Below are 12021 nucleotides of genomic sequence, written 5' to 3' on the forward strand. Positions count from 1 at the left end.
TGAAGCGCTAACTGGTTACCCCCTACCCCATGGCCTGGATTTGAAGCGCTAACTGGTTATCCCCCTACCCCATACAGTATGGCTGGCAGGGGTGGCACAGTTCTGACAGTTCTGACGACCGATTCCTGTCCTGTCCTACAAACCACACCTCTGCCCAGCCAGTGGGGGCCCAGAGGGATGGCAGAGGGGTCACAGAGGTGAGGGGAGGGGAGAGACCTCCAGTTTTCCCTCATTTCCCCTTTGGGACAGTGGCGCTGCCATCCCCTTTCTGGGAGATGCGGTATGTGGGCGATGAGGCATCTAAACAGCTCAGGAATTGAAACCAGACTCCACACAGCCATTCACAATTCTCAGCACTCCTGAGCACCTGGGCTGGGTGGGCCCTGCAGAGGCAAAGGTGAATGGAGATGAAGGAAGTGCGGGTGGGAACACAGAGAAGGTTGGGAGCTGAGAGGAAGGTGGGAGGGAGCTCTTGGCCTGGCTCTTTTTGCTGAACCCCAAGGGGCCCGGGCCTGAGTCCCCAAGCCCCTTTCCTATGGGAGCTGACCCTCAGAGGGCTAAGAGCAGGAGCCAGGGGCTCTGGCGATGACCCTGACCCTGGGGAGCAAAGGACAAGGTTGTTCCCTCTATTTGCCCTTTATTCTGGTGTTTGTATTTTATTCTATTTTCTTAGTTTTGGAAGAATAAAAGGAAACTCAGTGAAAAATAATTGGGGGTTTGGTAAATCACAGCAGTTCTCTTCGGATCTGGTGGTTCTGTGGTTTGTGGTTCTTTCTGGCTTGGGCCCTGGATGCAGGGGGAAGGATTGAAGTTGGAAAAGCAGGAAGGTCCTGCTTGTTAATATTATACTAAGAAGTGGGCTGGGCAAAGTGGCTGACACCTGTATTCCCAGTACTTTGGGAGGCTGAGGCTGGAGGATCGCTTGAGCTCAGGAGTTCGAGACCAGCCTGGGCAAGCAACATAGTGAGATGTCATCTCTGCAAAAAAAAAAAAAAAAAGAAAGAAAAAATTACCAGGGCCTGGTGGTGCATTCCTGTAGTCCCAGCTACTCAGGAGGCTGAGGTGGGAGGATCGCTTGAGCCTGAGAGGTCGAGGCTGCAGTGAGCCATGTTTGCACCACTGCACTCCAGCCTAGGCAACAGAGTGAGACCCTGTCTCAAAAAAAAAAAAAAAAAAAAATGGGAGCGGGGACTTAGAAGTGGCCACAAGGCAGGTTCCTGGAGTCCCTGCACAAAAGCCCTAGATATCAGAGAGGTCCCAGCTGGGATGTGTGGGGACTCCCCCATCCCCCTTACTCTGACTGTTGGTGGGGGAAAGGGATAGCCTGCAGCTCTCCCCAACCAGCTCCCCTCACATCCCCATTCACTGGAAAGAATGTTCTGGAAAACAGTGTTGGCCTGAGAGCTACTGCTGTGTGGAGGTGACCCAGTTGCTCTCATCCCTGCCCCTCAGGGCTCTCATTCCTCCATGCCTGGCTCTGTCGTCCCCTGGAGTCAAGGAACCTAGTGAAGCCAGAGAAGAGGAGAGAGACTGGGAGAGGGTGGTGAGGAAGGGAGAGGGAAAGGAAAGGGGAAAGAGGCCTGTGTGGGGGTAGGGCCCACACTGGCTTGGACTCAGTCATCCCGGCAATTTTACCTGGGGAAGGATGCCCCTAATTGACCCAGGCTTGAGCTCTCCTGGCTATTTTGGAATTGGCGGGGAAGTGTCCGAAAACTGGGCAAAGGACTTTAAAGAGGGACCCCTCCTATGTGCCCCCAGCTCCCGCCTCTGCAGAAGGAAGCAGGCCCTGCCGGGGAAGGGAGCATCCGCCTGGCCCCCACCCCAACCCACCCCACCACACCCAGCCTCTGCTCTCAGTGGCTTCTTTCACTCATGGGGTATTTTTACTTTTCCCTTGTTCCTGTTACATGATCAAAGGAGGGAGGGGAAGCTAAAAGAGGCAGTGGCTTGCCCAGTTCTCTGGAGAAGCTCAGAAAAGGCGGGCCTGGTGGGACTGAGGGGTGGACAGGGACCTGTAGGCAGGGGCTGGGACCCAGTCCTGTGGAAGGGAGGTCTCGTAGGGGATCTGACCAGCTTGGGGCTCCAGGCTCTTGATTCTAATCTGCGGGTGTTTGCCTTTCTCCTCTTGGAGGCCTCCTTCCCTCATGGCGTCTGCCCTTCCCCGTGTGGGTATGTATATGTGTGTGTGTGTGTGTATGCGTGTGTGCGCGTGTGCGCACGTACTGCTCAGCCCAGACGTGCTCTGGCCTCAAGGAGAAGCCTGTGTGAGCCCTCACGAAGGATCTGGAAGCCTGAGCAGGGCCTGACTGTCAAAAGCTGCTGTGTACTGGTCTCCCAGCCTGAATCTGCCCTGCTGTAGCCCCGGCACACAGCCTGTCATGATGCCAAAAATCCCTCCGTTTGAAATTCATGGAAACCGATCGTAAACTCACAGGACGTTAGAACTGGCAAGGCCTGAGAGATCCTCTGGGCCAGCACAGAGGAGCAGCCAGGGGCACAGGCAGCCTGCACAAGCTCTGTACCCCTGGCTAGATGTCGCTTAAGCACTTGGTGCCTTGCCTTCCTCATCTGTGAGATAGGGATAAAAATACCATGTAGCTCATAGGGATGTGGGGATTACATGAGAAAATGTAGGTAAAGCACTTAGAACAGTGCTTGGCACATGGCAGTGGTTATCATTTGCTGTGATTTCTCCACAGGACACCGTCGGCATTTGGACAGGATGGTGTTTAACTGTGCAGGCTCTCCCACCCACAGCTGGCCAGTTAGCATCTGTGCCCCCTGCCTGCACACAGGCTAGTAGCTGACTCCCCTCCATCATTGCAGCAACTAAAAATATGTCAGCAGGGACAGTATGGCCCCCAGATTGGATTCTACTCTAACGCACCCATTTTACAGATTTTCCTAAGAGCTAGCAGGGATGCGCCTTATCACTAGCTACTGCAGCAGGACCGTAAGATTAATCTATGGCTCTTCTGGTTTCTCTCTTCTGAATTACATGGTACTGGCATTAGCAAGTCATATCCCACCTCCTTTCACTCTCCATAGCCATCTAGGACAGAGATCTGGTAAACTCATTCACAGGAAGGCATGAGTGATGATGAAAGCTGCATACAGGTGCAGCTCCCCACTTTGTATTTTAATGGCTCTTAAGCCTTCCCCAAAGCACTGGCCTTGGCCCCCAGTCCTAGGTTCCTAGCTCCTGGCTCCAGGGGAGAGGGTGGTATTGTGAAACTTTCTGTCAGCTTTGCTGGGGCTTCCCCATGTGGCTGATGTGGCTTCCAGTCCTGGATGCATCTTGGTTCACTGTGTGACTCTGGGAGAATTATGTGATACCTCTGGGCTACCGGTTCACCTGCAGCACGGGGCCAGGGAGAATTAGTAGCCATATTCTTGGTTTCCGAGGAGGTAATGTGAAGGGAGCATTTTGAGGAAGGGGTGAAATGTGAAATGAGGGTCTAGAAGGCTGGAGAAGCTCAAGAGCTGAGGCTGGACTCTGGGGGCACTGCAGCTTCCTTCCCTCCTCTTGGCCCAGAACTGGAGCAGTCAGGCCTCTGTAGGGGGAATGACAGGTGGGGGACCGATGACCCTGAGACCACTGTTTGGTCTTGATGGAGGGACCACATCTCTGGGGAAGCCTCTCAATCCCAACACAAGCTCCTCTTCCAACTGCTTGGGGAAACTGAGGCACAGAATGGACAAGTGACTTGCTGGTTTTCATTTGCCAAACCCCTGGGGAAGGGGGCCTTGGGTTTGGCTCCCAGCCAAGCCCTGACTCAGCTTCCATCTCTTCTCCCTGTGGCCTCTGAAGTGGTGGGGAGGGAGGTTGCTGGCTTTGAGTGGGGAGGCTGGGGTAAAGGAAGGAACCCCCAGGGGAAATTAGCCCAAATTAGCAGTGAGAATGAGGAAGGGCTGGTGTTCTCTTCTCTACCCTTGCAGATAAATATTTAATCACAACAACAATAATAATGATGATGATCTTAATAATGTACAGTAGCTCAGGCCGTAACCCGAGCCCCGCTCTCAGAGGGAGGAAGTGGGGTGGGGAGAAAGAGCAGTGGAGAAATGGAGAGATGAAGAAAGTCAGGAGAGGGAGGGAGGGAGGGAGGACGGATGTGCAAGCTGAGTGGAGGCCTGCTCCTCATGCAGGGGCTGCTGGCTTTCCCCTGCTCTGCCTGGGGTAGCTGTGTAGCTGGGGTAGAAGCAGGACAGTGCAGGGTTCACCTTGCGCTCCCTGATTCAGGATGAAAATCCAGAACCCCCACAGCCTCAGCTCCTCCCTGGTCTTCCCTTGGCCCAGCCTACACCACTACATTCCAGGATGATTTCTTGAGGGGGCCTTATTTGCGTTCCTGGGTCTCTGAGTCCCTGAAGAGCCAAAGTGTCTTGGGTTCCAGAGCTGAGAGCAGGGAAGCTGGGCTGTAGTAGGCATTGTCTAAGCTTTATCTGAGCTTGTAATTAAACTGCATACTCCCTGTGTGATTCAGGCAAAATGCTCTCCTGCTGTGGGCCTCAGTTTCCTCATCTTTGTAATGGGATTGGGCCCATAGGACCTGTTTCTTGCTCTCCTTCATGTGGGTGTGTTGAGGAAGGCCCCTCTTCCTCCCAAGCCAGTTCGAGGCTGTTCCTGGGGCGTGTGCTCTCTGATGCCCGGGCTACTGATGGCAGTGGGTACAGGCCTTAGGAAGCTTCAAACATGACCTAATTTCTGCCCTACACTCTCCCATTTAAGCCAGAGTTGAGCAACGGCGGAGAGGAAACCAAGTTCAGGAGATTTATGGAGCCTTTGGCGATAACCTCTAGCATCTCCTTCTCTCAGGCTCGTGATGAGAGATGAGACTAGCTAATGTCTTCTTTGGGCTTCTGTTTGATACTCTGTCTCTCTTTTCCCCTTCTAAGGTTGGTAGGAGGAGAGGATTGGAGCTGTTTTCTCCTTGATGCCAAGATACGCCAAGCTAGGAGCACTCTGCTCTTTCCACAGTCATCCACTGAGAACAGGCCTGCAGGACGGGACAAGGATCAGAGCCTTCCTGCAACCCCGGCCACTGTCTGCTGTCTGTGGGCCTGGACTGTGTGGGCAACTGCGCTTGGCCCGAGTGACAAGGAGGTGGGAGAGGGTAGTAGCATGGGCTATGCGGTTGGCTGCCCTCAGTCCTCCTGCTGCTGAAGCTGCCCTGCCCATGCCCACCCAGGCCGTGGGGCCAGGGGCCTGCCAGGGCTAGGAGTGGGCCTGCCATTCATGGGTCTCTAGGGATTTCCGAGATGCCTGGGAAGAGAGGCTTGGGCTGGTGGTGGGCCCGGCTGCCCCTTTGCCTGCTCCTCAGCCTTTACGGTCCCTGGATGCCTTCCTCCCTTGGGAAGCCCAAAGGCCACCCTCACATGAATTCCATCCGCATAGATGGGGACATCACACTGGGAGGCCTGTTCCCGGTGCATGGCCGGGGCTCAGAGGGCAAGGCCTGTGGAGAACTTAAGAAGGAAAAGGGCATCCACCGCCTCGAGGCCATGCTCTTCGCCCTGGATCGCATTAACAACGACCCGGACCTGCTGCCCAACATCACGCTGGGCGCCCGCATTCTGGACACCTGCTCCAGGGACACCCATGCCCTCGAGCAGTCACTGACCTTTGTGCAGGCGCTCATCGAGAAGGATGGCACGGAGGTCCGCTGTGGCAGTGGCGGCCCACCCATCATCACCAAGCCAGAACGCGTGGTGGGTGTCATCGGTGCTTCAGGGAGCTCGGTCTCCATCATGGTGGCCAACATCCTTCGCCTCTTCAAGGTCAGTGCCTTGGTTGGTCCCCTGAGGTGCTCTTCCCCCAGCGGTCTCTGCCTGCCACACCCCAGGGTGCCAGGCCTGGCCGACCAGCCCCTTTTTCCTCCTCTTTTCCTCACTCCAAGGAACAGTTTTTTCCTCAGAGCAGTGTCCGAGAATTTGGGGCAGCTCTTCCTGGTTTCAGTATGTTATCTTGTGGTCTTAGCATAGGCACAGCAGAGTGAAAGGCATCCGGACCCAGCCTTGTGGCGCTGACCGAGGTGCTGAAACAGCACCTGCCGCTGGAGGCTTGGTGAGCAACTCCACTCCTCTCCAGGGAATTCTGCACCAGGAGGGAAAAGGATATTCTGGAGAACGACAGAAGGGAGGAGGAGATAGGTAGACAAACAGATAAAAAAATAGGCAGGTGGATAGACAGAAAGGCAGACAGACAGATAAGAAGAATGGAAATATGAATGCTGGAGATTGCCAGGGAGAAAAAGCAAGACTTTTGTTTTGACATTGTTTTCATATAATTGCAATTCCCAAGAAAGATATGTTTTTCTTCTGGGTAGTTGAGGAAGCCCCCTGTGGCCCTCTGTCCCACCCGAGATTATGGTTGGAGAATGTGTCCTCATTTTTTGGATGGGGTGTGGAGCTGCTGAGCCTGCAGAGAATGCAGATGAGGACGGGAAAACTGAGGCCTGAGAGAGTAGGCGGTCTCTGTTTCTGGTGCCCTGGGCCCTGAACCAAGCTTCCCTCTGTGATTTCCTTCCTTCTGCCCTTCTTCCCTGCACACCTTTCTCCCTTTCCTTCTGGAATCCCTCCCAGCCCCCTCCTTGCCGCCTCCTTTCCTCTCTTCCTGGGGCAAGAGCTGCTGATTTGCAATTCAATTGGAGCCAAGTGCTTCGCTAAGCTGCTAAAACAACTGAAAGCTACCGGGTAGAGAGAAAAACATTACAAGCATTTTACCAATAATTATGTGCCCGTTTCTCTCTTGGAGCCTGCCTTGTTTGCTCTGTGTGTGTGTGTGCGTGTGTGTGTTTGTGCATGTTTGTGTGTGTGGGGAGTGGAGGAGAGAATGGGGAGAGGGAAGAGGAAGGGACACAGTGGAAGCTGCGTGGTCCCTCCCTCACCCTGGTGTCAGATTGTTGGCCTCTGGAGTTGACCTTTGTCTCCCTAAAGTCTCCAGGGCTAGGAAGTAGACTGAGAGAGGCTGTTTTGCACCAGGCATGGTGGGGAGAGCTGAAGCTGGACCACTCTCACCGGGACTCTTTCTGGAAGCCATTGGCCCACTTCCCATGATGCATCAGGATTTGGGGGCATGTCTGGGGGCCCAGGTAGAAGTGGAGATGAAGGGAGAGGACGGTCCCAGTGTTGGGGTGGGGGTGAGGAAGCTTGTGGGTGGCAAAGGGAGGAGGCCAGAGTTGTGCTGTCACATGTCTGGGTGGGGCAGGACTTTTGCCGATGGCTGCTCTGGGGCTGAAGAACACATGTGCCCCTACCTGTGTATGCAGCCATATCTCTGGTATGCTCTGTGGGCCTCAAATATAAGGCTTTTCCTGGAGTATTGGTTTTACTTGATGAGTTGGATGAAAACACAATTTTGATTTTAAAACAAATGGATGCATTATGAAGACTGCAAAATTTGTACATGGCTTTTTTTTTATGATCAGTGGTTGAACATGGATGTGCGTAGTTTGAAGATGAAGCAGGAAACTTGAAAGCATTTCTGCCCTCGCGATAGGCAGCTGGAACAATCCCTGGGGGCTGTGTTGCTCTGATAATCTTTCAGAGTTCTTTGGCAGGATGGTTCGGGAATGGTAGCCTGGTTCAGTCCTCCCACCGCACCCAGTTTTGCAGTGGGGACTAGACACAAGAGGAGAGGAGGAGCTGGCTAGGCTGTCCCAGGCCAGGGCCTAGTGATGGCTCAGGCCACATGAATCATCACTTCAGCCCGCCTGGCCCTGGCCTGGGAGCTGAGGCAGTCTGGGCCATCCAGCAGAGGGGACAAGCCCTTGGACTCCTTGTCAGCCTGGCAGGGTGGGGCACAGATCCCCAGCCTCGAGGAAGGCCACCCCGTAAGTGAGGCTGCTGTATTTTCTTTATCTGAGCTTGTAATTAAACTCCTTTAGTGACTCTGGGTCTTTCAGAAAGATGGTAAAACAGCCTGGTCCAGCCCTTGAACCTGTGACATTGGTGAGGATCCCTTCCCCTGTTTTTCAGAGCGGAGTGAGTGCCTACTTTACAGGGAGGCAGAGAGGCCAAAGGAGCTGAGAGTGCCCCGTCACTTGGTACATGGTGAAGGCTCAAGGAATGGTCACTCAGAGTTGGGTCTTAAGGTGTGTTCTTGGGAACGTAGATATTTTGAGATGAGACGCTCAGTGCCCCAGACAGGGGAGTGGGCTGCAGCTGCTATGCTAACCTCTCCCAGGATGGGGAAGGGCCAGGGTGGGGTGAAGGGCCTGGGGTGAAGAGCCTTACTATCCTGGGGGTTCATGATGTCCCCTGTCTGGACACAGAGGAGCATGGTGCAGTCTCAGTTTGGTCTGTGCCTCTTCAGGACACAGGATGAAGTGGTTGGGGCAGGAGTCAGGAGCCCCCCCAGGCTGCACAGAGAGCAAGGCAGGACCGGGAGGTAGAGACCTGGGGAGTGGAGAAGAAAGCAGGACAGGCGGGCAGAGCTGGACAAGGAAAGGGAGGGGCAGCGGGGAGGAAGCCAGCCGGCTGTGGCCTGCATTCCCTCAGTCCCTTTTAACGGCCTTAATGTTCCAGGCTGGCGACAAGAGGCCTCCTCAATAATTAAACTGATAGAAACAAGAGGCTGGGTGAGAAACTTAAAAGCCATTTACAGAAGCAAAAAGATTGAACTTTGGGGAGGGAGGTTGGGAGCAGGAGCCTCAGGAAGGAGAGGGTGAGGGAGGGATGCCTTGGGGGAGGGGACCTGCGCCCACTACCAGGTGTCCATGTCAAAGGGCACCACTGCAGCCCCTGTCCTGCTCCCCTGATGATGGGTTAATGTGGCCTGCTGGGAACTTGGCACCAGAGGCTGTGATGACAGCTTTCCTTCCTGCAAGAGGTGGACTTCCGGTGCTTGGCTCAGAGGGGAACCCTGGGTGTGGGGGTGATTTCCTGCATGGAGAATGCGAATGGGGTGCAGTCAGGGTCAGGATGTGAGCAAAACTCACAAGCCTCAGAGCTGGAAGGGGCCAACCTCTTGCTCTACAGGTATGGAGGCTGAACCCTGATAAAATGACAGGGCAGGGCTCAAAGCCAGGTCCCCTCTCCCAGGCCTGACTCCTGGGAGACTGCCTGCTCAAATTAGCTGAGTCAGAAGTGGGACTTGAACAGGTCTCTGTTGGGGACCAGAAGGCCTGACTCTGGGAATTCATAGGTCTGACAGCTTCTATCCCTAACTTCCCTGCTCCCACCCCTTCCTTCATTTGCAGTTTGTCCCATTCTTTCAGGACACGGCTGCTGATGGGTGTGAAGAATACTTTTGGGTGGGCCCCCAAGCCCAGTGGTTGTAGCCTGTACAATGCACTGTTGGGGGCCCAGTCCACGTTCAGGCCTGGGTTTGAATCCCTGATCCACTAGTTACCTCACCTCCACTTACCATGTCAGTTATTTACACCATAGTGTGAATGAGCCCATAAGACCTTTTCGTGGCTGGCGTGGTGGCTCACATGTGGAATCCTAGTACATTGGGAGGCTAAGGAGGGTGGATCACCTGAGGTCAGGAGTTTGAGACTAGCCTGGACAACATGGTGAAACCCCGTCTCTACTCAAAATACAAAAATTAGCCAGGTGTGGTGGCATGTGCCTGTAATCCCAGTCACTCGGGAGACTGAGGCAGGAGAATCACTTGAGCCCGGGAGGTGGAGGTTGCAGTGAGCCGAGATTGTGCCAGTGCACTCCAGCCTGGGTCACAGAGTGAGACTCCGTCACCAAAAAAAAAAACCCTTTTCCTGAGAAGTCATTGTTGGGGGTAGGAGGAGCAGACTGGAGACACCCCCGGAGGGAAGCAGTTTCCAAGTTCTGTACCTGTAAGAGCTAGAGGGATCCAGAAATAATTTCTTTGAGTCTTTTATTCATTTTGCAGTGGAAAAGCTAAGGCTTGGAGAAGGGGGCGCTGCACAGCATGGGGGTAAGCATTTGGACTCTGGAGCCAGGCAGCCTGAGGCCTGACTACCCTGGCAAACTGCTTAACTCTTCTCTGCCTCGGTTTCCTCATTTGTAAAATAGGGATGATAATGGTGCCAGCCTCATAGGACACCATGGGGATGAAGAATTAAGGTCCAGCTAGGTGTGGTGGCTCATGCCTGTAATTCCAGCACTTTGAGAGGCTAAGGTGGGCAGATCACCTGAGGTCAGGAGTTCGAGACCAGCCTGGCCAACATGGTGAAATCCTTTCTCTATTAAAAATACAATAATTAGCTGGGCGTGATGGCAGTTACCTGTAGTCCCAGCTTCTTGGGAGGCTGAGGCAGATGAATCGCTTGAACATGGGAGGCAGAGGTTGTAGTCGGTGAGATTGCACCATTGCATTCCAGCCTGGGTGACAAGAGCGAAACTCAGTTTCAAAAAAAAAAAAGAGTTAAGGTCCAAGAAGGCCTAGCATGGTGCCTGGCACACAGTCAGCCCACAGGAAATGTCACAGCACAGCTTGTAGCTGGGCCTGAAGTCAGCATGAGGGACTCCGCTGATGCGGAAGAGGATGGAGTGGGCAGGCAGCGCCAGACGGTGACCTTTAAGGCTGATCCCGGAGAGTTTCCCACCATCTGCTGGGCCTCTGTGTCTTCCTGCCACGAGCGCAGCACTCAGTGTTGAGACTGAGCAGACAACTTCGGGTCATGAGAATTTCTTGCTATCACGAAATGGGGCGTGGGGAGGGGGAGCAGAGGTGGCCTCTGCGTGCCACCCCCAGCCTGGCGATGTGAGTTCCCTAGTCCCATGTCGGGCTGTACGTGCCCTCTAGGCTTTTGGCTGCTTCTGAGTGTGGCCCTGGGGGAACACTGGCTTAAATCCCACAAGATGTTCTGTCGAGGACGTGGCTTTGTGTCTTTATGTGTTTTCACTACACAACCAGGAGGAACTCTAGAGAGAGCCCACCCACCCTACTGCAGCCTGCCCATCTTGACCAGGCCAAGGAACCTGGAGGCAGTTTTGACCACCGTGTTTCTGTTCGTCAGCTCACCCTGCAGGCTGCACTTTCAGAACTTGTCCTGGACATGACAACTCCTCATGGCCTCCACCCCCATAGTCTCTTACCCAGCCCATTACAGAAGCCTGATCTTTCCTCTCCCTGCCTCCGAATGGCCTCTCCACAGCCAAACCTTCACTCAGCAGCCAGAGAGATCTTTCTAAAACCCAGATGGAATCCACTCAACCCTCTGCTTAAACCTTTTATTGGCTTCCTGTTGCTCTTCGATTAAAATGTGAACTCCTTCCCTGTCTGAGAGGCCCTGTGCTACCTGATGCCCCTGATGTCCCTTTGTCTCTCCGGGCACTGCCCACACCAGTCATACTGTTTTCTTTATGCTCCTTGAAGACACCATGTTATTTTCCAACCGCAGGGCCTTTACACCTGCTTGCCTCGCTGTCTGAAGTCTTTTCCTCCCGCTCTTTGAAGCCGGATCTTTCTCATTCAGCCTTGAGCTTAAATGGCTTATCTTCAGAGAAGCTCCCCGGCCCCTGGCTATTCTGTCTCTTTCCCTGTTCTTTTCCTTGATGGCACTCTTCACAGTCGTGGTCATGAACACATTTGTTTTCCTTTTTGCTATTGGCGTCCCCTCTAGCCCAGAGGTTAGCAAACGATAGACCGGGAGCCAAATCTGGCCCGGTTTTGTACAGTTCATGAGCTAAAAAAGGCCTTTATGTTTTAAAGGGTTGAAAACCAAAATAAATAGAAAAATAATGTCATGGTACAGGAAAATTATGTGAAACTCAAATTTCTGTGTCCATAAATAAAGCTTTAATGGGAACACAGTCATGCCGATTCACTTATGTCTTGTCTGCGGCTGCTGTCAAGCTATAAGCACAGAACTGAGTAGAGGAGACAGAGACGGAGCTGGCCCCTGCTAGGCTCTACGCCCCACCTATAGAACTCCCAGCTGATGTGGGCCCATGGTGGCCCTCAGGAAACCCTCACCAAATGGACTCATGGAGGGATGAGGAACGGGAAGGAGACCTCTGCAGCCCTCATGTCTGCAGCAACAGCTGGGCTGAAGTCTTGGGAGCTAAAGTCTTGGGAGCTCCCTGCGAGCT

At 53.7% G+C, this 12021-nt stretch overlaps 1 protein-coding gene across 3 annotated transcripts in view; it reads left to right on the forward strand.

The window, feature by feature from the left end:
• Nucleotides 1-12021, forward strand: part of GRM4 (glutamate metabotropic receptor 4) — a 122833-nt gene that overhangs the window by 7269 nt on the left and 103543 nt on the right. For 2 of the 3 annotated variants that reach the window (XM_023212547.2, XM_023212543.2), the window contains exon 2: nucleotides 4900-5781. Coding sequence is in view for 2 of the 3 variants with exons in the window: in XM_023212543.2 (XP_023068311.1) it covers nucleotides 5263-5781 (519 nt within the window). In the remaining variant the exon portion in view is untranslated. Of the gene's footprint in view, nucleotides 1-4899; nucleotides 5782-12021 lie in introns of those variants that run through there. The other variant, XM_023212544.2, reaches the window with a different exon arrangement.

This window comes from Piliocolobus tephrosceles, chromosome 5 (genome assembly GCF_002776525.5).
Source record: "Piliocolobus tephrosceles isolate RC106 chromosome 5, ASM277652v3, whole genome shotgun sequence".
Taxonomy (NCBI): Eukaryota; Metazoa; Chordata; class Mammalia; order Primates; family Cercopithecidae; genus Piliocolobus; species Piliocolobus tephrosceles.